The sequence below is a fragment of the Sus scrofa genome, chromosome 9 (genome assembly GCF_054392235.1).
Source record: "Sus scrofa isolate SSC_HxYL_T2T_F1_AM1 chromosome 9, Sscrofa_HxYL_maternal_Yorkshire_Landrace_v2.0, whole genome shotgun sequence".
NCBI classification, from domain to species: domain Eukaryota; kingdom Metazoa; phylum Chordata; class Mammalia; order Artiodactyla; family Suidae; genus Sus; species Sus scrofa.
The window spans coordinates 76,033,977-76,060,181 of NC_139391.1; the positions used below are offsets into that span (position 1 = coordinate 76,033,977).

The 26,205-nt window shown below is 39.2% G+C and overlaps 1 protein-coding gene across 14 annotated transcripts in view; it reads right to left on the reverse strand.

The window, feature by feature from the left end:
• The window catches only part of LOC146399988 (uncharacterized), a 460,667-nt gene that overhangs the window by 104,561 nt on the left and 329,901 nt on the right, over positions 1–26,205 (reverse strand). For all 14 annotated transcript variants that reach the window (XR_014815759.1, XR_014815764.1, XR_014815763.1 and 11 more), the window contains one exon: positions 8,192–8,311. Coding sequence is in view for 1 of the 14 variants with exons in the window: in XM_084977003.1 (XP_084833129.1) it covers positions 8,192–8,311 (120 nt within the window). In the remaining 13 variants the exon portion in view is untranslated. The remainder of the gene's footprint in view (positions 1–8,191; positions 8,312–26,205) is intronic.

Genomic DNA, 26,205 nt, shown 5'->3' on the forward strand with positions numbered 1-26,205 from the left:
CTGGTGATTCTAATGCTGGTGGTTCTTGAGGTATTTTTTTTTTTTTTAAACACTGGGTTAGGTAAAGTTAAGGAGGTGAGTAAAGAACCAGTAGCGCTCAGCCCAGGAAGAGAGATGGCTTAGAGAAGGCACACTGGAAGAACCAAGTGAGAGTGGCCAGGATCTTGGATGGACCTGGTGACAACCTACACAAAAGGGGGCAGTGCCAGTGGTACTACTACCCTTTGCTTCACCAACTTTTCCATCTATTTTTAATATGGATAACTGATATTTCTCAAGCTTGTAAGGAGGGTTTAGCAAACACAACATCAAGAAAAACCCCTAGCCATTCCTCCTTTCTTCTAACCTCCTTTTATAAAGACTGTGGAAACTTCACTGGAGTCAGAGCCTGAACACTACAAGAATTAGCCTTTTCGAGCTCTCAATACAGAGTTGACCTATCCTGCTGGTCTTTGTCCCTAAAAGTCTAAATTAGGAAGAGCCAGGTGCCAACCTGGTGTGCCTAACAGGCCCCTATCCAAGGCCACTGGGTTGTTTGCCTAGGTCTAAAATTCTTTTAATTTTAATTTTTTAAAAAAAGCATAGGGCTTTAATTCCATAGCTATAGGTTCACTTAGAGCTAGTCTACTAGTTAAGACTTTCAGAGTCCAGTCACTTCCCTGATCACGAGGTAGGGGAGAAGGAGACATGGATTCTCTCTGGTTTCCATTCGGCATCTGACTCAGAAAGGGAGATAGTGCAGCAGGTGGAGGGCAGAAAAGGGACTTCAAATGGCTCCTGGTTCCCCCAGGCTGGCCTTCATCACTTTTAGGGGGGCAGCCATTGGCAGAAGCTGAGCATGGAGGCCTCTGAAGCAACTCAGCTTCCTATCTGTTCTGATTTTGTTTGTTTAGGGTTCTTTCTTTCTTTCTTTCTTTTTTTAACACAGCTGACTTCTTAGAAGGCCCTTCCTTCCCAGGGAATTCACTAATCAAGGTAATACTCTATTTATTTCCATAAACAAAGCCTTATGAAAGAACAATACATTCATTAACTAAGAAATGTGATTATTTCTACTGTTGTACCCGATGCTTCAAAGCACCATTGTTGTTGTTCACATCAATTAATCCAGGTAACTGGGAAATCTGAGTAACGCAGGACTAAAATATATCCCAACTGATTTTACAAGATAAAAACAAAACAAAAAACAAAACAAAACAAAACAAAAAAAAACCAAACCTAAGATATCTAAACTCATGTTGTCTTAAGCATGTTAAGAACTTGCTTCATAGGAAAGGAATAATCACAGTCACAGAGGAGAAGACAGTCACTTCTTTTTAGAATGAAGTAATTTTATTCCACAGAACTTACTGGAGCTTGGAAAGTTCCAAGCAGCTTCTTCCTTTGTGATGGGAACATACTGGGAAAAAATACCTTTTCCAGGTACAGTGCATGCCATGTTAGTATCAAGCTAAAGACTATGGAAAACAATTTTTGATTGTTTTTATTATTAAAATGTTTTGATGGTATAAGTAAAGGTAGATATTAAATTTCAAAAATAAATATTTATTAGGTCTAATTAATGACCTATACATAGTCTTAATAATTAATTCAAGGGCCAGCCCATGACGAGGAGGAAAAAGAGATTTATTAAACAGCCATCCTTTCCAAGTAACAAATTGTATACCTTTTAAGGCTAAAGAAAACAAATTTTGTTATGAGATTTTTAGAAGTTATAACAGAAAGTACCTAAAGTAAGTAGAGATGGCTGAAATGATTATCAATTAAAGACTGACAGGAAAATAAAATTGACCTCCTACACATTCCACCTGCCCTGACAAAGTCTTTCAATATTCGCACACCAGAAAATTTATCCTTTTAAAAAGTGTAAAGTTCAGTGCTTCTTGATTTTTTTTTTTTAGGGCCACACCCACAGCATATAGAGGTTCCCAGGCTATGGGTCCAATCAGAGCTACAGCTGCCAGCCTACACCACAGCTACAGCAATGTGGGATATGAGCCACCTCTGTGTGAGACCTATACCACAGTTCATGGCAATGCCAGATCACTGACCCACTGAGCAAGGCTAGGGATCGAACCAGCAACCTTATGGTTACTAGTCGGATTTGTTTCCGCTGCACCACAATGGGAACTCCTTGATATTTCTTATACAACCTCACAGCTACCTAGTTGCAGGATATTTTATCATGTCAAAAAGAAACTCTGACCCATTAGTAGATACTCCTCATTCCTCTCCCCTCAACCCCCCATTCCCCTGGCAGCTACTAATCTACTTTCTGTTGGTATAGATTTTCTTATTCTGGGTATTTCATATAAATGGAATCATAAGTGTGGCTTTTGTGTCTGGCTTCTTCCACTCGGCATAATGGTTTCTGGGTTCATGCATGTTTTTAGCATGCATCAGTACTTCACTCATTTTGGCTGAATAACATTCCACTGTATAAATATACTATATTTTGCTTATCTATTCAGTTAATGGATACTTGGGTCATTTCCACTTTGGTCTATTATAAATAATGGTTCTATGAACATTGGTGTATAAGCTTTTGTGCGGGTCTATATTTTCAGTTCTCTTGTATACTTTTAAGAGCAGTTGTGGGTCTGCCCACAAGAGCCAAAACATGGAAACAACCTAAATGTCCATTGACAAATGAACGGATTAAGAAGATGCAATAAATATGTACAATGGAATACTACGCAGTCATAAAAAAGAACAAAATAATGCCACTCACAGGAACATGGATGCAACTAAAGGTTATCATACCAAGTAAGGTCGGAAAGAGAAAGACAGATATCACTATCATTTATATGTGGAATCTAAAATATGGCACAAATGAATCTATCTACAAAACAGAAATGGACTCAAGGATAAGGAGAACAAACATGTGGTTGCCAAGTGGGTGGTAGGAGAGAGAGGGATGGGTTGGGAGTTTGAGGTTAGTAGATGCAAACAGTTATACTTAAACAACAAGGTCCTACTCTAAGCACAGGGAACTATATCCAATCTTCTGGGATAGACTATTATGGAAAAGACTATATAACAGAATGTATATAAAGAATGTGTATGTATATATGTGTGTGTGTGTATATATATATATATATATACACACACACATAAATATCTGAGTCACTTTGCTGTACAGCAGAAATTAGTACATTATAAATCAGTGATACTTTAATAAATTTTTTTAAAAGAATGGTACTGTGTTACCATAACTCTACATTTAATGTTTCAAGGAGGCACTAAATTCTTTTCCAAAGTGGCTTCACTGTTTTACATCCCTACCAACAATGGATGATGGTTTCAATTTCTCTACATGCTCTCTAACACTTGTTATTGTCTTTTTTATTATAGCCTTTTTTTTTTCTTTTTTTGGCTGCACCCACATCATATGGAAGTTCCCAGGCCAGGGATCGAACCTGAGTAGCATCTGTGACCTATGCCACAGCTGTGGCAATGCCGGATCTTTAACCCATTGCTCTGGGTCAAGGATAGAACTGCTGCCTCCACAGAGACAAGCTGGATCATTAACCCGCTGCACCACATCAGGAACTCATATAGCCATTTTAATGAGTATGAAATGGTATCTTACTGTGGATTTGATTTGTACTTTGCTTCTTTTAGTATTTTTAAATTGATTCAATAGTTAAAAGAAAAGGAAGTTCATGATGGATTTCATATTTTTGAATAAACTGAAAAAGGAAAGTGACCCTAGAATTAGTTTATAGCTTACCTATTTATTTATAGATAATTCTATTGAAAAAAGGATGCATATATATATATTTTTTCACATATATATATATAGTTTTCACATATATATATATAGTTTATCAAAATACATAACATAAATGTAGAAAAATATAAAATATTACCATCCATTAATAGAACTTACTGTACTGGATGAGTAAAAAACAGGTGACATAACTTTTAATATGCAATGGGCATATTATAAGGTTTTGTACACTCACCAGAAGAGGGTTAATTTTTTTTCTCTGAACTTCCTGGAAGCCAAAGTGAAGTGACAAACTGTAAAATCCATAGCACATATAACATTAAAAACAAGATAGAATCCTTTACTGGCTACCATGGAGTCATTATCTATTCTCTGCAGGAGCTCTCCGGTGTCAAGGACATGCTGAATCTTGATGCAGTCCTTCCCACTACTGATTACTCCAGATGGAAAAACCTGCCTCTGACTTCCCTCTGCTTGGTAGGTCCTTATCTACACTCCTTCTCTTTACCCTGCCCTCCTTTACCAAGGAGAAAATTCAAAGTCCAGTCTTCAAGGCCAAACTCATACATGATTATTTCTTGGTAGGTCCTTAATCCCCTTGGACAGAAGTAATTTTCCCTTCTCTGTGTTCCCATGGCACTTTTCAGGCAGCCATTGTACCAACTTCAGCAACATACTTTGTTTATGTGTCAGCCTTCCCCAGTGGACAGAGGTGGGTGGGTGGGGGGAGTTTCACAGGAGGGGAGTGTTTTCATTTTCACATCCTTGATGCCTGGCACAAAGCAGGGACTCAATGAAGGGTGGTGTGTCAGGTTGTCTCTGTCGATCACTCCTGACTTCTCAACCTCCCATGGACGCAAGTAGGTTTGTTACTGTCTGTCTTTAGAAGTGACCCTCAGAATGAAAAAAAAAAAAAAAAAAAAAAAATTCCAGATTTTAGCCCATCAGGGTGCAGAGTGCCCATCTGCTATGGAAACCAGGTTTTCCTTAGCTTTCACTTTCTAATCTAAAATGTAAGCCTTTATTTTTATCCCTGATAAATGCAATCTTGTTTCCTGCAGGAAAAGATAACTTCCTCTTGCCAGACCAAAAAGAAAAATCTGTTTTAATACTGTCATCTGTCACATCCCCTCTGTCAACCAGTTTGAGGTCATCTGTGTATGGGAGGATAATGCAAAATATGTGCATTGGCCTTTTTAGTATAACTGTGTATTTACTGCCAAAGGAAAAAATATCCAGCATGTCTATTTATTTATTGAGAAATTTGTATTGTTCTTCTAATTCAAAAATCTATAAGACCACATTCCTCTCTCCTTCTACCTCTGTCAAAGCTTTAGCTAGCTTTGGAAAAATATGTCATCATTTAATACCTATGTCCTCTACTTGATGTCTCCCTGACCCCTAAAGTCCCTTTTATGTATCCTGACTGTGCTCTCCTATTAATTCTGTACATTCATTATCAAAAAGCTTGTCACATCTCAAGTCTTAGTTTGTATCATGGTCTTTCTCTTACCAGTCTATGGTCTCAATATCTAGGTTTTACTCAACATATCAATAACTTAGCGCATTGCCTGGATAAAATATTGTTTGAGTCAAATCTACTTTAGATCAATTACATAATATGTGTAAATACTCTGTTCTTTCATGTAGTTCCACCACTGGATTAGTACCTAAAAAGAGGGGCATGTTCTCTCAAAGTAACAAAGAGACATTATTTCAGGGAAGGTAAGGCAGGGAAGACCAGCAGATCAAGTTATTTCTCTGTTAGCACACCTTTAATTTTCCATAAGCTAATAGTGACTTACATTCAGTAAAATCTAAAATCTCCTAAAATATGGACTGTAATAATTTATCGATAAACAAAACACCAACTTGGAATTTATTTATTTATTTATTTTTAGGGCTGCACGTGCAGCATATGGAAGTTCCCAGGCTAGGGGTCAAATCAGAGCTGCAGCTGCTGGCTTGGGCCACAGCCACAGCAACCCAGATCTGATCTGCGTCTGTGACCTACACCACAGCTCTTGCAACACTGGATCCTTAACCCACTGAGCGAGACCAGGGATCAAACTGCATCCTCATGGATAATAGTCGGGTTCATTACCATTGAGCCACAATGGGAACTCCTCAACTTGGAATTTAAAGTTTCATTTCAAAGTTTATTGGTTGCCCTGAAATCTAGGCTGGAATGCTGAGTCACTTGGGCCAGTTTAGACACTATTCATGCGGATTTTATTTGTGGAGCATTACAAGATTTTATTAGAAGCCATTCACGCCCCAAAGGAGGTCCCACAGGAGTGTTCTAGTGAAAACTCAGTATAATTTGGTTTTTAAAAATTGCACTCTGCAAGACATCTCCATGACAAGAATATTCCGAATGAGCACAGAATTTCAGTGCCTTCATACAAAATGCTGCGGTGACAATTTAAAGCTGCTTAAAGTTATCTTAACTTGTCCCATTTGGTAAACTAAGCCAGGGTCTTAGGAAACATAGAGCCTGAAGTGTGCAGGAATGTGGCCAGCTGTGTGAGCTCCCTCCAGATCTGAGAGAGCCTTTTTGTTGACCTTGCACTGAATTCTGATGTATGAATATATCATCAGGATGCAATAGCCCGCTCTTGGCTAACTGACAAGAGAAACTTCTGGAACATCAAGGAAGAAAAATGTAAGAAGTGGGAAAATTACCCAAACTGAAGTTTTTCAGGTATGACTTGCTTTTTAACATAAAGCAGCTCTAATGAAAAGTAGGCTTTCTGTTAGCAGATGCTGAAGAGACAAAAATACTGTTCTTGTCTGCTCTTTCCCTTTGGTTAGCTATTGGATGCCATGAAAAAGAAAATAGATCTCTATTTCCTGAACCCACCCAATAATAGTTTTACTATCTTGATATCTATGTTTATGTTCTGTCAAAAAGTTAATAATATGAAAAATTTTTCATAAATCCTGAGATGTGTTTTCTGAATCAGAACCCAATTATTAAGGATTTATATGCACGTGGCACCGAGTCTCTGCTGTGACATGGTTCTATTCTCTAGAACTTTACAGTTGAAAAGAGATGTCATTCAACAGGAAAGATTTTTTTCCCCTACTTTCTTCCACCATCATAAAAAAGCTACAAGAATTAACAAAATGAGCAAATATTACACTAATTAAAAAAAAAAACCCACAGGGCTGGAAAACTGTCAAGAAAATGTGGGACAGGGAGGGAAACAAATGAAACAAAAGTAAAGAAAAAGGGAGCCAAGGGTATAAATAGATTAAGAAATGCTTGCATGTGGCACATAAGATCACACTGTGATTCAAACATGTCTGCATAGCTAGGGCACCATCAGAATTTTGTTTTAATGAGGACCAAAGCACCTCCCAGGAAACAGCTCATCTTAGGCTGAGAGTCAAATCCCCCAGCTTGGTGAAAAATTAGAGGGACGTACAGGAATTCTGCCTTTGGATGATCCCCATGGAATCCTAAAACCTAAAGCCTATCAAGAAGCAAGGCCGAGAATGAACTCAGAAAGTGCCATTTTCATTTAAAAGCTGAAAAAGACACTAGCAGCATGTTTCCCCCATGCACTGACAAAGTGTAGCACGAAGGGGTGCCCTGCATCACTGGAGAGTTCATCTCTACTTTGTGGAGCTGAAAGGGTGAGCTCTTTGGCAGCTTGGCCATTTGAGTTCATTTGGTTTACTTAGAGTTGTCACATTCCAGCATCATCAGTGCAGGTGGAACTGATGGGTTTTGACCTTAGTTAGATGGAAGTGGCCCAGTGCCAACGGGGCCACAGAGTGGTGGGAGGAAAACCTTTGTGGAAGTTCTGTGGATGCTGCAAGGTTGTGGAGAACATCTCAGGAGGAGGAAAATGGGCATCATATGAGCAGTAAGGGTTATGGTCTCACGTACATGTGATTTGAGGGCTCTTGAAATTCTTGGGTGAGAGTGAATTTTGAAAATGGATTGAAAGAATTAACACGCCTAAGTCAAGGCTGCACACAGGGATGACTTTGAGAATGAAAAGTATATTACTAAAAATTAGAGCAAGACAACAGACCCAAGAGCATCCTGGACACATTGCAATGTCGAGTCTCACTTAGCTCCTCCTAGGAACTGCCACTTTCACTCTGTTAGTTTTGCTGTGTTTGTAGTTTTATCTCAAGCACACAGTTTTGTAAATCAGAAAAATACATGAAATTCTATAGCGTATACATCTAAATGGAGTAAGGAGAATGAGGTCTCATAAGAGGGAAAGGGCAAAGGTAACAGCGTGATGTTTACATTGTGATGTTGACTTTGACACCCCCCCACCCCCACCCCCGGAGACGCCACATTACGGTCTAGAGAATTATTGCTTGTGAATTAGTCATCACCCACCGGCAACCCCAAAGTGGCCTACCTCATTTTGCATGGGCGCGCTGTCCTAGTGGCTGTGGTAGGCCCTGCTTCAGTGATTTGATTTTACTCACTGTTTTGTCTTCTCTCTTGGGTAGTAGCCTTTCAAGGTCCAAAAGGATGTTTTTATGTTAAAAGCCTGGAGGTCTGGTTTAGAAACACAATGCCTCTCATCACAGCTGGCCACATCAGTCCTGTCAAGACAGTAATGGCAGAAAATTTCTTTAGAGAACCCATGAGATCAAGAGCCTAATTTACTTTGTTCCTAATTCACAAAGTTGACTTCTCTTTTCTAAACTAGGTTGAGGTTTTGTCTTTAGTGAATTCTAACACGTAGCTAGAAGTTTCCATCATAAAGTGTACTTGTTTGGTTTCGAGCTCTTTTCAAGTGACTTTGTAAAAAGTTTTGGCCTTGGAAACTGAACTCTTCCTCCATCCAAAGGGCTGGTACAGATAGAAACATGCAGGCTTCTGCCACTGCCCCAGCCCACTGAACAACTGCCTTTATGAGGGTGTGACTTAATTCCCTAGTGCCCCCAGAGGGGCAAATAAAGCTGAAGTCAATGCTGTATATGGGAGAGGATGGCAGTCCACTGACTCTGAATCCTGATGCATTATCCTATCATCAGTCAGCAGGACTGATATCTTCTGCCCAGGGGTGTGTTCTCTTGGTTGGGGGATGGCAATGTTCTGAGAGAAGGGACCACAGGGCAATCAAGTTTGATGATAGGGCACAGAGATCATCAGAGACAGTACCCTAGAAGGAGTAGCCCCATTCTGCCAGGGATGAGCACTATAAGTGGACAGCTGCTAGGTGGCTAAGGCTGAGGGGTGGGGGCAATAGGATGTGAGCAGAACAGGTAAGAGGGCCTTACTACCAAAATATTTCTTGTTTACCTGGAAATAATTCATGTTACAAAGATGAGAAGGTCAGTATTATTATCAAAAGGTTTTCAACTTAGGCTACAGTTCATGGTACCCTTGGGTTAGATGACATGTATGTACAAATCAGGTTAGCTGTAGAAGGCTAAGCTGGGTTGGAATGCATACTATGTGTGCGCTTGGTAATAATAATCCTTATACTTCACATTTGTGTAATGCAATGTATATATAATATACATTAGATACAATATGTGTGTAATCTATTTGGTCATGATAACTCTGTGGGGTGTGTAAGGCATGTAGTAGCAACTCTACTGAACACAGGAAGAAACTAAGGCACCAAGAATTAAGATGCAAAGAGAGTGGTAGAAGCCCCTGGAGATGAGGATTCAAACTACGGTTTTCTGCCTTCAGATTCAAGGGTATTTTTTAAACCACACTTGGCTGCCTCTCAACCACAAATTAATTGGTGGCATCTGGTAAGCTGAAAAACAAAATCGTTCTGAGTATTGTTTTTCTTTTTTGCCATTAAATAGAAAAACCTTCTGGGTTCTACCAGCTTGCTTTCTATTAAATGGACTAATTGAAGAGTAAAGCAGTTTTATTCTTTAAACCAGCAGTTCTAGAAGAACTACAAGGACTATAAGGAAGAAAATATTAGGATTTTTAGTTTTAAATTTTTGAATGTCTTTAAATGAACATAATATATCACCACAATATACCTTAATACATATATACACAAGTACACACCCTCCCACACACAACTATGGCAATAAATGTGTGTAATTTCTAAGTAAGTGTATTTACAAATATTGAGACAAATTCTCTTTTAAAAAACCCCGCAGAATTGCAGGCTCAAAAAAAGCTTGGAAACCATTGTTTTTAACTGGCAAAAAATTTTCCCTAAAATGTCTGCACTGTTTTTAGCTAAACACATGTCTCCTTTTGTTTCACCTAATGCTTAGTGCAACAGAGGACAGCAACGGCTGCTGTACCTAGAATAACAGGAGCTTTGAGCGAGAAGGGCCTGGAGGGATCAATTCTCCTAACTCCTTCATTTGACAGGGGAAGAAACTGAGGCTTAGGGGGGTTAAGGGATTTGCCCAGGCTGACAAGTGAAGGTTGAGCCCAACAATATGGGAAATGGATGGAAAATCCAGTTAATGCTTAGCTAGCCATGGTAATGTGTCATGGGGCTGGCTTGCAGAAATTAAATCCGTTAATAATCCCCAAACCTGATTTTAGCCAGAAGTTTTAAATGCCTCACCTAACAAACCTTTTGCTAAAGGTGATAAAGTAAGGGCTTTGTTTCTCTGGGTGCCCAAGAATGTCTGTGTTAGGCAAAAATGTCACACATACACTGCTCACCGTGTATCTGATTATATAGAAAATACACGTGTGGGGAATACATATAGATATTTAATTACATATACCAACTGGTAAAAACAAATATACTTCCCATCCTGACTGTTATAAAAATGGAACCAAATTATAATATTCCCCAATAGGCAAAAAATTTACTCAAAATCCACTGAATTTAAAAATACTTTGTCTGCTTCTGAAGGACCATCATCTTCTTAAAATTTAAGACCAAGCCAATGCTGGACTATTATTAGATGCTAAATTCCTATGTGTATTTGGTTCTATTTCTAGACTGTCAACTCCTTTCCATTGATCTGGCTGTGTATTTAATTACCAGTGCATAAGGGTTTTATTTACTGAAATACTATGGCAGGTCAGACTAGTCTCCTTTGTTACCTTTTAATTAAAAAAAAAAATGTCCAGGCTATTCCTGAATGACTTTGCCTCCTCCTGCAAACTTTAGACTCATTTTCCTATTCAAAAGCAAAACAATACAAAACGCCCCCCCAAAACACCATCAACAACACACCAAAAAACCCCACCTTTATTGAGAAACTTGGGAAATTTATATATTGATTTAGGGAAATTTGACTTTCTTCTGTGTTGAATTATTTTTCCCCAAAATAGACTACTGAAATGCCATTCAACTAGGATGTATCTTTTCATTTATTCGGTCATTTTATGCTCCCTCGACAAATGGCTTTTTAAAATTCTATTATATTTTCTAACTGACTGCACATTGTAAGAAAGCTTTGAACATTTTTACAAATCTTGCAATCTGTCATTTTACTGAACTTTCTTATGTATAGTAGTTTTTTAGTTGATTCTTTATGAGGTTTGCTAATAGACATCCATTTCACTTGTGAATAATGACTATTTGCCACTTTCCAATTTTTATACTTTATATTGTTCTTTTGTGTAACAGTATCAAGTACTACTTTTAGAGCAAATATATAACTATACCTCCATTATTGATCATTTAGAATTTTTCACATTATAATAATGTTGCAGTGGACATTTGCACAAAATGTGAGTAGTTTGGATCTCTTCCTTAGGATATATTCCTACAAGTGTAATTTGTTGGGTCAAAAGATATAAATATTTTAAAGCCTTTTAATATATTTTGTCAGATTATTCCCCCCAAATATCTTTCAGTGCCTATAACTACCCTTCCTTCTCTGCTCACAATCCTGAGGCACCCAGCACAACTGAGCTCTTCAAAGCCTTCTTTTTGCTGACATCCAGGAAATTCCAAATCAAGGCACCTCAAATCAAATAAAAGCAAAGCACAAGAACACAAAATTACAAGCCATAATCAATTGGGAGATGAAATTTAAATGATTTGGAGATTATTTGCTCACTTCCCTGGCAAATCATCCTAGCCACCTCCTTTCCTTCATTCTTCACCTTCTAAAGCCACTAAAGCCCAGTGGGTTTCACCACCTTACCTTCTCTCCTACCCATTCTTTATTCTCCATCCACTGTTCCCGCTCTCATTCAGGAATTCATCCTCTGCCATCTGGGACCCCACCTAACTGACCTTACAACCTCAGTGCAGTACTCTCCCCATGCCTCAGGATGGCCACCATCTATCTACCTGTCCAGTTTCTCATTTAACCTCGATTTTACACATGCTAGTCACACCAGACTGTTTGCAGTTCCCTGACCATATACACTTCCAAGTTTCTCTTTCTGCACATGCTGTTCCAACTACGGGAATACCCTCCTTAAGCACCCCAACCCCCCAAATCCATTCACCTGGAAAATCCTTTTTATGTTTAAGATCCAACTCAAGGGATTCTTCTCTGGTGAAACATTTCTCATCCCACCCCTTGCCCCCCACCCTAGAACTATTATAGGAACCACAATCCACTGGACTGAGTATGACAAATTTTCTTGAGCTTCCTTTCCTTCCCAGTTGCCTGGGTTCTTACATAACTGGAACAAAGATGGGTAGGGACTGGTGTTTCCCCTCTTTTCGGTGAATTATATTTGTTATTCAACACAAATCTATTCCCAACATCAGTATAAACACAAGCATTGGCATTGCAGAGGGGGCCTCCATCCTGAGCTGGGGGGTGGTGGAGGCTCAGAAAGGAAGAGTTGCTCTGCCCCTCCCCTCTCTCGTGCCTCAGGGCACTTGCCCTGCTGACTGTCAATAACCACCTTAGGCCCAGAAGTACAATGATGAGGGCCTCCCAGTGATTCTTGCAATTTCAGACAAAGTTTTTGGTTTTTCCCCCTTTTTTGGTGGGAGAGAAATTCAGAAATCCTGTGAGCTGTTTCATGGAAAGGTAAAATCTTAGAGCTGGAAAAGGGTGGCAGGGGGAGGAGTTCAGCATGGCATCTCATTCAGCTCTTTGCTTCCACAAAGACCAGAGGAACTAAGCAGTACCTCCTCTTTCTAAAGGTCTATGGGAATGAGAACACTTTGTTCATCCAAGGCAGTGCTGTCAGCCTTCACCGGCAAGGAATTCCTGACTCTCAGCTCCTATCCTTGCTTGCCTCCCATCTCATCTCCTCCAACTCCATTTCCTGCCTCTAGGGTGACGGGTTTCATAGCTCTGGTTTACAGGGACTGCTAGGAAGCCACTCTTCCCTGAATATGCTAGTTATGTGTTTCTAATTTGTACCAGAGCCTCCCTCTGATTCACATCCTCAAAGATGGTGGGGAGGGGGTTGGGGAAAGCCTCCAGCATAGACGCAGCTTTGGACATTCATTGAGGAACTGGAAAAGGTGTTCCCATCACACACCTGGGGGATGGATTCTGCTCTGCACAGCACAGCTGCCCTTCTGCAAACTCTTCCAAGTGGGCCAATTTATTCCAAATTCCACCACAAGTGTCTGTTAATATCTAGTGAGATGTTCAAAGCCAGTTAACCATCTACGAGTTATGGGGGCGCTCCTTTTTGTGGATTCATTGAGAAACACAGACAAAACTGCTAACATATGTTTCTGTTGCTAGGCCTTAGTCTTATCACAGTTTGAAACTGTACAAAATCAATTACGTGCTTTGAATTACTCCCTTCTCTGGCACAAAAGCATTTCTTCATGCTTTCTTGACAGCGAACACTTTGCAACATCCACCACTAAGAGCCTGTTAGGATTCTCCGCTAAGTTAATGTAGTACAAATAAAGCGAACGGAAGGCCAGTGGAACGTTCAACATCCCCCTCTCTCCTCTGTGGGGGCCTCCTTGCAGCTTGGGACCTTTCTGCCTTGCTGCTGCAACATCTGGACAGCAGTCGGGTTGTTTCTCAAGGACACCAGTGCACACCTCCAGTGCATTTCAACTTTCAACATCTCTCTGGCTCTAATCTATATTTAATGTTTCATGACTGGTAGTCGAAGAAGCTTCAGCTAAATATCAGGTCGGAATGAAAATGATCCTTGGGAGAACATTTGCTTCCAGCGTGCGCCAGCAAAGTGTCTGTGACAGAGGCCTTCCCCAGAGATGTGTTGCTCATTCTCTCGCAGTAATAATAATTACGCCTTATGATTGCTGGGCCCACATAATCAAAGATCGCTTCATCAGATGTGATCCCGAGAGGAAGCTGCCTCTGCTCCTAACTGGATGTCAGTCCCAGAGAGCAGTTCCCCTAGGGGTCCCCAATCTTTGGCTTGCCCTTTTCAATGCAGTGTGTTAGCATTGTGTTTCTTCATATTCTTCTCGATGCAAATGATGTGTAAATCATGCCCTCCAGAAGGCACATGTGGTGAGGGAGGAAGGGGAGGGAGGGGGGAGGCTAGTGTATTCTTCTCCCCCTGCCCTCCTCCCAACCTACCACAGGGATTTCTCGCATGGAACATAATTACATCTGTGCCATATGGGCTCATTTATATTCTATTACAGGTTAAGCTAATACGACTCAGAAATATGCTAAAAATACCTCAAAGTATTTTAGAGCTGTCAAAACACTTGTCATTCCTCGCTCACTCTTTGATTGCTAGTTTTTTTGTTTTTGTTGGGAGATACAGAGAGCATGCTGGTGTGCTGATGTCCAGTCTATAAATAAGGTTGAATTTCCTGTATTATTGCGATCCATGGACTTGCAAAGAAATCTTTCTTTATAAATCTGGAATGGCCCCAAGACACGGGCAATGAAGCCCTATACTTGTAGATTTTAATTTCCCAAGAGGTAGAAAATACAGATTTCAGATGTGTGGTTTTGTCAGCTTTAGAATATTTTGTGTCTTTGTTTGATGTAATTATTCATTGTGATAGAGAAACACCTGCAGCGGGCTGACACCAGAGAAGCATGCTGCTAGAGTTAGAAGAGTCAGGTTTGGATGTCAGGCAAATCTTGTCAAGATTTTACATGTGGCATGATAATGAGAAGTACCATCTGTAATGAGTAATGAATTCAACAATGATTTACAAGGGCACGTTGGGTTGTTTTCCCACCATGGTTAAAGTCCATCAACCCATTAATGTTTGCTCTCAGTTTGGAAAATTAGTAGGTCATGCCTTTGTAGACTCTTAACCTAACGGTTTAATTACATGATTCATTTTTTTTTATTATTACTATCTTAACATGTTAATGGAAATGAATAAAATTTATCTTGGGAATGGAAGAGCCAGCACAAATATTTTACTTTTCCATGTTTGATAAGCAACATTTCCAAAGAGTACATGGTGCTAATCACACTATCAGCCATCAATTAAATACACAGACTGTTCAACTGAGCACTGAGTTCAGACAAAAGCATTGTTTTCCAATTTTCTAATAACTCTTCTATGCTATCTGGTTAGAGGAGTGGTTAAGACTGACTGGTTCCAATCTTTAATTCTGCTACTTACCAGCTTGTTATCTTGGCAAATTCATAATTTTCCCAGTTCCCCCACCTATAAAATGAGCATAAGAACAGTAGCTCTCCCCATGGGGCTTTTGGAAGTAGTAAATGAAACAATGTATGTAACATGAGGCACAGTGTCTGGCACTTAGTAAGTATCCCTTATTATTGCTGTTGTTGATTTTCATTTTAATATAACCAACTTCCATTTATAGCTCTAGGGCTCTGTTAACTTTAAAAGCATGTTTTTGCCAAAACCATGTTAGTTTCACAAACTTCCATTTATCTTAGATCACACAGGCCAGAGGTTCTTGGTACTTTTGGACTACATAGACAAGTTCTTACTTTGCTTAGGATCAACAGAAATTTCATAAACTGGCATGGGAAGAGATAGAAAAATTAAACATTAATATACCAAAGAAAGTTTTTGGACTTCTATAATTTTGAGATGTTTGTACATTTAAGGTTGTTCAGGATACAAAGTGTCTGAACTAATGCAATTTAAATACGAAGGAATTCCAATCTATAATGGGCAGGTGTGGAACCAGAAACTCCAACCGAGTTTTTAGTTTTTGCTTCTTTCAAGCCTTAACATAGAGCTATTTGAAGACTTTGAAGATTGTGTGTGTGTGTGTGTGTGTGTGTGTGTGCGCGCGTGCACACGCACACAGAAAATCTCTACTGTAGATACACAAGGGAACCTAATTTCGGGGTCTTCACTTAGGGGTCTCCAATCAGACCGTGGGTGAGTCACGTACCTTTTTAGTCTGTAAGATTGGGCTCTAGGTTATCCCTTAGGTCTTTTCTACTTTGAAGCTACTTATACGACCATAAAGGCAGACTGAAACAAATTGGAATTACTATAAAAAGGGCTGTAAGCTTCCTAGATACTTCAAGTATATTTTTGAATGGAAGGTCTACCAGAAGCTTGATGTAGAAAAGAAGTCTTCTTTTTCATTTGCCTTGGCTTTGTGGTTGGGAATAGAGGCCAAGGCAAAACAAGATATGGGCAATATTTTACAGGAGAAGCAACCCTGTCTCCCTCCCTGGCCAGGCTGTAAGGACTGGGCTTCTAGACAAGGATGCCAAAGATTTAAAAGGTGTGTAGCCAAAGGAAAAAGCAAAGTGACTCTAGACCCGCATGACTTAAGAAATTTTGTTTAAAAGTAGGATTTTTCAGCTTTTAGAAAATGTTTTTTCCTCTCAAAATCACCCCCAGGGACTTTTCTGCAGAGAAGATTAGAAATACAAACTTTTGATGGTTAAAGTTCAGTCGTACTTTCTTTTTAGTTTTCTTCTGTCAACTGTACTGTAAATTGCTTTAAAATAAAAATAAAAGTTTTCCTCCTTAACCTTACATGTTAAAAATAAAATAAATCTTTAAAATGGGAAATGGGATTTGTTTCTCAGGCTGGGTCAGTGTGAGATTAATGTGTTCCAAAATGTCATATGGTTCAACCCTAAGTCTTTTCTTAGAATATCTTCCCTAACCTATTCCTCTATTGTCAACATGAGACTACAGAGGGTGTTCGAGATAAGGACTGGTAGAAATCTATTTTGCTGAGAGTCAAAAGGAGGTCTTTTTCTTTTCCCCTGTAGTTACCCTTAATAGGTCAAGGAAAAAATTCTTTGGAAAAAGCTGGAAGTAAAAGTGAAACATAAGACAACTGCTAAGTTCACAAACACAGACATTTATTTGTTCCCGGTGGAGAAGCTGTGTGTATGTGTTAATTACTTAATTATAAATTTCAAATTAACTGCATTCTTTTCAAAAATGCCCAGTCACAAGGGACAAAGACACCCCCCCTGCCCCCACATAAGAAGCTTTGTTCTGACAACCTAGCCTTAAATGGTCACAGCTCTATAGAAGTGACCTAAGTTATAACCATCCTGGCTCTCCATGCTAGCTCTAGATGCTTAAAGCTTTAGAAATATAGCTGTGTGTTCTCATAGCTCCTGCAAAGGATGTCTGTCCTATCTAGAAGGAAAGATCATTTCAAATATGAACATCCATTTATAGAACTTTTGGAAGAAAAGCACATTCCTAGAGTCCCAATTGACTGAAAAAAAAATCTATTGTATGAAAAAAAATCCTCTGAAGATAAAAGAAAATTTAAACTTTAACCACGCAATTGTGCCATATTTCACATAACCTATCTATGTAAACTATCATCTGGAAGACTGGGGAATGCGGGAGCCATGACTAAATTGAAAAAAAATACTGAGGGAAGTTTAATGTACTAGGGTTATAATATAATGTTACTCTCTTTTGTTTACTCTCTTTTTGAAATATATTTTTCTTGATTTTTTTTGGTAGGGAATTTAGAAAAGTCACAAAAGATGTGAAGAATAAATAAATTTCACATTGAGATAAATCCCATTGACATTTGATCTCCCTCTAGTCTTTTCTCTGTGCCTAAAGATACATTTTGAAAGTAGTTAGATCATAGTGCCTATAAAATTATCTTAGATCTCCCCCCTTGGCATTCTTTAATAATTTTCTTATATATTTAAATATTTTTCCAAAATTCTGTTTTTAACAATTGCATAATATTTCATTGCTCGGATGTACCCTAGCCTTGTTTATCTTAATTTGCCATTTTAGATTTTATGCCCTTGGTGATTTCAATACTGCAGTAAATGATCCTTCCAAGGTCTTGGGTTCTCAGATCCCTAAAACCCCCTTTTCCCTAGTGGCGGTGTCCTCCCTTCTGCTGTGGGCAGACCCTGCTAGGCCAGGTCATTCCCACTCAGTGTCCATCCATCCCATTCTGACCAACACTCTTGACTTTCTAGATCACCTCCTCTAGTATTCTGACCATGATTCTTTGACTCTCCCACCCTGGGACCTTCAATTCTAACACTTTTTAACTCTCTTACTTCCTTCAGGTCCAGGACTCTACCCAGCACCTATAATAATCACTCTCATTGTACAGCCTTCAAATTCTTTGCCCCTTTCCCGCTGTCATGTTTGTTTGGTGAAACCACAATGCTGCTTAAATTTAACTCCTTGCCTACTCTGTACAGGGACCTGGGCAACTCATCATGGGCTGGAGAAGAACACAACTGTGCTGACTGGTCTTGCTCTAAATTCATAAGCACAAACTCAGTGAACCCTTCGTGTTCTCAGTATCCATTCCTCTCTAGTCCATTTACTCACAGAGTCACCACCTGTTTGACATCACTGGTCTCCTCAACTCTCCAATATCTCTTCCCTCATCCCCATCTTTATCATCTTAGCTCCTGATACATCCTACTTTACTGAAAAAACTGAAGCAATTAGAAATGGACATCCACTGACTCTTACAATCACATCTCCACCCCTACACCTATCCCCTCATACACCACTATCCCATCTCCTGTCAAAGAGGAGGTATTCATGCTCCTAACTAAAGCCAGCCCCTCCACCTCTGCACTAGATTGCATCCTTTCTCACCCACTTACTTTAGCAATTGTTCTTTCTCTCTCCTGCATTATCAATATGTCAGTTCTCTACTAGATCATTTCTAGTATACAAACATTTGTAGTCATGAGAATACAAACGTGTTCTTCTCCTCCCATCTCCCTTTTACAAGCTATCATCTCATTTCTTTGGGTTCCTGCAGCAAAATTTGTTGAAAGTGATATCTCGCCTTTCTGTTTCTAATTCTTCTTCCTTTCTCTCCTGAATCCTCTCCAGTCAGATGTTTGCCTCCTTCCACTACTTCACTGAACCTGCTCTTGTCCAGATCATGAATGACCTCCCTGTCGCTAAATCCAATGGTCAGTTCTCACTTATTTTTTCCGCCTTTCTTCACTTGGCTTCTGAGATAGCATACTCTCTTGGATTTCCTCCTACTTTGCTAGTTGTTTCTTCTCAGTCTTACTTATTGGTTTTTCCTTTCCTACCTGACCTCTTAATATTGAGATACTTTGTATCTCAGTTCTTGGTCCTCTTTTCTTTTCTACCTGCACTGCTTCCTTGATGATCCTATCTAAACTCATGACTTTAAATCCTACTTAAATTCCCAGGTCTCCTAAATTCATCTCTTCATCTGAGACCTTTCTCTGTTGATTTCCAGGCTCACATGTAGTTACCTTCTGTATCATCATTTGGTTGTTTCAGGCTGATCATGTCAAAAACTGAACTCCAGAGATGGCCCCCACACTTGCATCCACTGCAGTTGTTTCCATCTCACTTAGTGGCAACGAAATCTTCCCGGAGCTCAGGTACAACTTTGGCAGCATCTTTGACTTTGACTTTTCTTACATCCTCTACCCAATGCATTATATTTCTTCCTCACCTTCACCATACATTCAGAAGCTGACCCTTTCTCAATACCACCTCTGCTACCACCTTAGGCTGCCCCATCATTACCAGCTTCCTAGCCTATTTCCCTGTTTCCATCCTTGTCCTTCCTACCATCTACTCTCAGCAGCCAGACTGACCCTTTTAAAACTAAATCTGATCAGATTATGTTTCTGCTCAGCATCATCAAAGAGCTCCCCAGTGCAATCAGAATGGAAGCCGGCGTCCTTGCAATGATTTTTTGGACCCTATGTATTCTGACCCCACCTCCCTAGCTGAGGCTTCTTTTTCTCCTCCTCTCCTCTAAATTCACCCCTCTCTAGTCACACCAGTCTCCTTGCTATTCCTCAAACACGCCAGGCAAACTCCCACCTTAGGGCCTTTCTAGAGGCTGTGACTTTTGCTTGGAAAATCTTTCTACTCTTTTTAGGAATGTCACCTTCTCAATAAAGTCTGCCCTAGGCACCCTATTTTCTATTGCACCCTCCACACCTCCTGCTCTTCTGCTCCTCATTACCATGTTTTCTTCTTCTTCTTTTTTTTGTCCCATATCAAGTGGGAAAGCTTCCTGTATAACATAGGAAGCTTCTTAACATGCCGTGTACTGTATTTGCTTTTTTACATTTGTGTTTATTTGCAGCTTTCCTGTCAGAATTGTAAGCACCTATGGTGTCAGGGGCATTATTTTGCTCACGGAGTCATGCTAAATGCTGAGAAAAATGTCTGGCATATAATAGATGCTCAATAAATATTTATTGAAAAACTTCAATAAATAAGTCTACTCATATAAAAAAGGCAAACTTTTTTTTAGTAATGATTTTTATTTTTTCCATTATAGCTGTTTACAGTGTTCTGTCAATTTTGTACTGCACAGTGAGGTGACCCAGTCACATATACATGTATACATTCTTTTTTCTCACATTATCATGCTCCATCACAAGTCACCAGACATCGTTCCCAGTGCTATACAGCCAAGATCCCCTTGCTTATCCATTCCAAAGGCAATAGTTTGCATATATTAACCCCAAATTCCCAATCCCTCCTCCTCCATCCTCCTCTCTTTTGGCAACCACAAGTTTGTTCTCCGTGTCCATGATTTTTTTTTTCTGTGGAAAGCTTCATTTGTGCCATATATTAGATTCCAGATATAAGTGAAATCATACGGTACTTGTCTTTCTCTTTCTGACTCACTTCACTCAGGATGAGAGTCTCTAGTTCCATCCATGTTGCTGTAAATGGCATTATTTTGTTCTTTTTATGGCTGAGTAGTATTCCATTGTGTATACATACCACATCTTCTTAATCCAATCATCAGTCAGTGGACATTTCAGTTGTTTCCCTGTCTTGGCTATTGTGAATAGTGCTACAAGGAACATACGGGTGCATGTATCTTTTTGAAGGAAAGTTTTGTCCGGATAGGTGCACAAGAGTAGGATTGCTGGGTCATATGGTAGTTCTATGCATAGTTTTCTAAGGTACCTCCATACTGTTCTCCATAGTGGTTGTACCAATTGACATTCCCACCAGGAGGGTTCCCTTTTCTCCACACTTCCTCCAGCATTTGCTATTTGTGGACTTATTAATGATGTCCATTCTGACTGGTGTGAGGTGGTATCTCATGGTAGTTTTGATTTGCATTTCTCTAATAATCAGTGATGTTGAGCATTTTTTCATGGCTTGTGGGCCATCTGCATATCTTCTTTGGAGAAATGTCTCTTCAGATCTTTTGCCCATTTTTCCATTAGGTTGTTGGCTTTTTTGCTGTTGGGTTGTATAGGTTGTTTGTATATTTTAGAGATTAAGCCCTTGTCAGTTGCATCGTTTGAAACTATTTTCTCCCATTCTGTAAGTTGTCTTTTTGTGTTTTTTTTGGTTTCCTCTACTGTGTAAAGCTTGAAGCTTTGATTAGGTCCCATTGGTTTATTATTGCTTTTATTTCTGTTGCTTTGGGAGACTGATCTGAGAAAACATCTGTAAGGTTGATGTCAGAGAATGTTTTGCCTATGTTCTCTTCTAGGAGTTGGGTGGTGTCTTGTCTTACACTTAAGTCTTTAAGCCATTTTGAGTTTATTTTTTGCATGGTGTGAGTGTGTGTTCCAATTTCACTGATTTGCATGCAGCTGTCCAGGTTTCCCAGCACCAGTTGCTGAAAAGACTGTCTTTTTCCCATTTTATGTTCTTGTCTCCCTTGTCAAAGATTAATTGACCACAGGTGTCTGGGTTTATTTCTGGGTTCTCTACTCTGTTCCATTGGTCTGTCTGTCTGTTTTGGTATCAGTACCACACTGTCTTAATGACTATGGCTTCATAATATTGCCTGAAGTCTGGGAGAGTGATGCCTCCTGCTTGGTTTTTGCTCCTCAGGATTGCTTTGGCAATTCTGGGTCTTTGGTGGTTCCATATAAATTTTTGGATTGGTTGTTCTAGTTCTGTGAAAAATGTCATGGGTAATTTGATAGGAATTGCATTGAATGTGTAGATTGCTTTGAGTAGTATGGCCATTTTTATGATACTAATTTTTCCAACCCAGGAGCATGGAATATCTTTCCATTTCTTTGCATCCTCTTTAATTTCCTTGATGAATGTTTTATAGTTCTCAGTATATAAGCCTTTTACCTCCTTGGTTCGGTTTATTCCCAGGTATTTGATGTTTTGGGGGTGCCATTTTAAAAGGTATTGATTTTTGTATTCCTTTTCTAATATTTCATTGTTAGTATACAGAAATGTGACTGATTTCTGAATGTTAATCTTCTATCCTGCTACTTTGCTGAATTTGTTGATCAGTTCAAGTAGTTTTTGGGTTGAGTCCTTAGGGTTTTCTATATATAGTATCATGTCATCTGCATATAGATGAATTAGAAGAGAATTTTATCTCTTCTCTTCCAATTTGGATACTTTTTATTTCTTTTGTTTGTCTGATTGCTGTGGCTGGGACTTCCAACATACATTGAATAACAGTGGTAAGAGTGAGCATCCTTGTCTTGTTGCAGATTTTAGTGGGAAGGTTTTCAGCTTTTCTCCATTGAGCATTATATTTGCTGTGGGTTTGTCATAAATGGATTTTATTATGTTAAGGTATGTTTCCTCTATACTCACTTTGGTAAGAGTTTTGATCATGAATGGATGTTGGACTTTGTCAAATGTTTTTTCTACATCTATTGAGATGATCATGTGGTTTTTGACTTTTCTTTTGTTAATGTGGTGTATGAAGTTGATTGATTTGTGTACGTTGAACCATCCTTGTGACCCTGGAATGAATCTCACTAGGTTATGGTGTATGATGTTTTTTATATGTTGTTGGATTCAGTTAGCTAAAATTTTGCTGAGAATTTTCATATCTAGATTCATGAGAGATATTGGCCGATAGTTTTCTTTAGAAAAGGCAAACATTTTAAAGTCATGTTAATCTTACATTGGTTTTGAAAAACTTGCTCTCTGAATTCAAGTGTAGTTTCTAACTTTGGTGTGGAACACCTTACTTGAAGCTTCACCTTTTCATTCTTTGGAGAGGATGACTTTCAAAAATGTTTTGATGATGCATGAAATGAGAAAGAATAGCCAGACACACTGAAAAGTCAAGTGAAGAATTATGACAACCATCTGGATATTTCGGCTACATGAACTCCAGTGGGGAACCCCTGTCATTGAATGGAATATATAACTCCCAGGAGAAACACTTAAATTGTGACTTGGAGCATAGAGGGTCGTGGGTGGGAATGGCAGTGAAAAGGAAGCAGCAAATAAAATGGAAGGAAAACAGACGTGTTAGAAAAAGCATCAGGTACCTAACACTTGTAAATGATCACACCCACAGTTACATGATGGAAATGCCTGTGTTTTTTTTGACTGAGAGAAGACTGTGATGTGCACTTACTGTACAATATCGAAAGGATGGCATTTCTCTTTTGCTCAGATCTGAACGATTTTGTTTGTTTTGAACTTATACTGAGAATCAAACTGTACAAAGTTTGCTTAAACTTCTCTCCCACTCCATAATCCAGAGCCTGAGCTCATGCTACTATAAATCTGTTGGGAAAACAGATTGAAAAGGATTTACAGAGATCCTTTTCAAGTATGAAGATATTTGAATCCAGTCAGGAAGACAGGAGGGGTGACTATTAAGCAAATACGTGCACTCAGAAACAAGGCGTGACCTAGTCCACCTAGCCCAGCCTGGAATAGGTTGTGAAGGGAAGCTGGTTCCCACAGAGAGGGAAGCAAAACCCGCTCACAGGAAACCAGCCCTTGTGTGTGCACACTTTTCTAGGGCCATTTAAAAATCATTTTCTCCTGATCTGCTATAATCAGAGTTTCCTATTAGTTTTTTTTTTTTTTCCTCCCAGTTGATATCCAGTGTTGAGAAAAATTCCTTTATCATTTAGTGGCAAGGTTGGGAGTAGCAGGGGTAGGAGTAGGGGATGGGGGAACTGAGCTAAGTATTCTTTATAATAAGAGATACCAAGCTGAGTATTTCTTATTCTTTCACATCGCTGTGGGGAAAATAAAGGAAAAGAAAAGAAATGCTTTACCCCGTTCCCAGCAAGGATGTTCAGGCCTAAGAAGGGGAGTACGTAGTCAGAGGAGCAGAGTATAGGTTTTTTCAGGAAAACAAAGAAAACCGACAGGTGAGGAAAGAGAGGCAGAGAATGCTAGAATATGTCAATGTTGGGGGAACACTGCCATTTTCAAGAAAGCAGACAGTGCTTTATTGAGAAGGTAACATTTGAGCCAATACCTAAAGGGAGTGAGGGTCTTAAGTTGTGAGAAGGAAGAACATTCCAGTTAGGAAGCAACAAAGACCCTGGAATAGAAACATGAATAGTGGGTTTGAAAAACATCATGGATGTTTTGTGGCTGGAGTTGAGTGACTCTGATTTTTTTCCCCCATAACACTCATCACCATCTGACATGCCACATGTTTTCTTATTGATTTATTTATTGTTCATATCCCCAGCATCTAGAATAGCACCTAGTACTGTGGCAGGTGCTGTGCTTTGCCACCCAGCTTCCCCTTCAGGAATGAGGGCTACTGGAGTACTGCCAAAGGAGAGCTCTCGCCCATCAGCATTCACTGGTCATTGCTTAGAGCTTAGAAAACTGCATATGGTGACCTCTTCTTCCCTTCTGCAAAGGCTGATCAGCGCAGGGTTATAAAGGTTGGATCCCATTCCCCACCTTGGGAAAACTCTGAAGGTTCACCCAAGTTCCAGACCTTTCCATGAGGTTGGTAGAAACCTTCCTTGAGACTATATCAGAGCTCAGCATTTCCTTTTCCTTCTGCCCAGTTCTGCTTCCTTCTACTCCTTTCTGCAGGTGTTGATTTCAGGAACACTTCCTATTTGACAGGTTGTCTGCTAAGCTCTGTCTCATGGTGTGCTTCCCAGGGAACCCTGCCTGAGATGGTGTCAGGACTGGTGCTGAGAAAATAGATGTTTGAATGGGATTTTGGAGGAGAACCCACCTGCCAATGGACAGGCAGTGAGGACTCCAACACGGATGGTATATGGTATGTCCCTCACACTAGGTAGCAGTGCAATTATTAAACCGTTTATTAATAGTAAACCAGGATGGTTTACTAGCAAAAGTAAATGTATTATTTGGTATACTGTGTAGGTATTTGAGAACTATGGGTGCAGTCATATCCACAAGAACTTTGGAATTGAGTGGTGATTATTGCTCAGCTCAATTGACAGTCCGGAAAAAGTTTTTTGTTTTCTTGGATTTTCTATTTGTTTGTATGTTTTTGCTTTTGTAATGCTGAGGGAAATTTCTCAGCAATTAAAAGCCAAGTTTGAAAGCCAAGGGGCTTCCTTGGCAACATATAAAGAATCTCCCATTTCCTGCAGTAGAAAGGTATAAAAGCTGAGTTATAGGACTAAAACTTAATTGTAAGAGAAGACAAGTTCTGACGCCTATAAACTCCTAACCAAGGGTAGTCTTCAAACCCACGGTCAGGCCCTTCTTTATTAAAGAGTGGACCCTGACATATGGGATGGGATTTCTGGTTTTGTGCATCTGAAATCTTCAAATCCCTAGTTCAGTGTGTTCTGGTAGAGTCTAACAACTGGCTCACTGATACATTTCTTGGACATGCTTTTAAATTTACTGCCCATCATTATTATTTTCTCTATCACTTTCTTTGTCTGGATGATCAAGAAAACAATAAATTAAGCCCTGATTTATAGTGTTCTCTAATTTCCACAGGATACATACTGCCACTATGGCCAGTTTCAATGTGACATCTCTGAACATGGAGTTGGGAAAAGCTGTTCAGTAACATCCCATTATATCATTATATGTATTTCCACCATATAGATACAAGACATAAATAACCTCAAGAGCATAAATAACAGTAAAATACTGTAAAATCACTGATTAATGATGAGTTTTGAATATTTATTACCTTTGTTTTATGTTTATTTGTAAGTTTTAAAGATCTCATGAATAATAATAGGTGTTTTTGCCACTGGTTCACAAAATTCCTGAAAACTGAATAATCAGCTCTTGAGAACAGAAACAACTGATATAAAATTCTAACTTAGTTGAATTGCAATTAGATGATCTAGTGTGAAATCAAGTTTTCAAAACTTACCAGGATCTAACACATTAAGATTAGACATTTTCTTCATATAGTCAATGTATCTATCAGTGAGAATGGTGGATGATAAATTGATTAATCCCTTAGGCAACCATTTTGCTAATTTTAGTTGAGAAATTACTGAATTTTAAACTTTACATACATTTTTTCTTTTTAGAATCTGT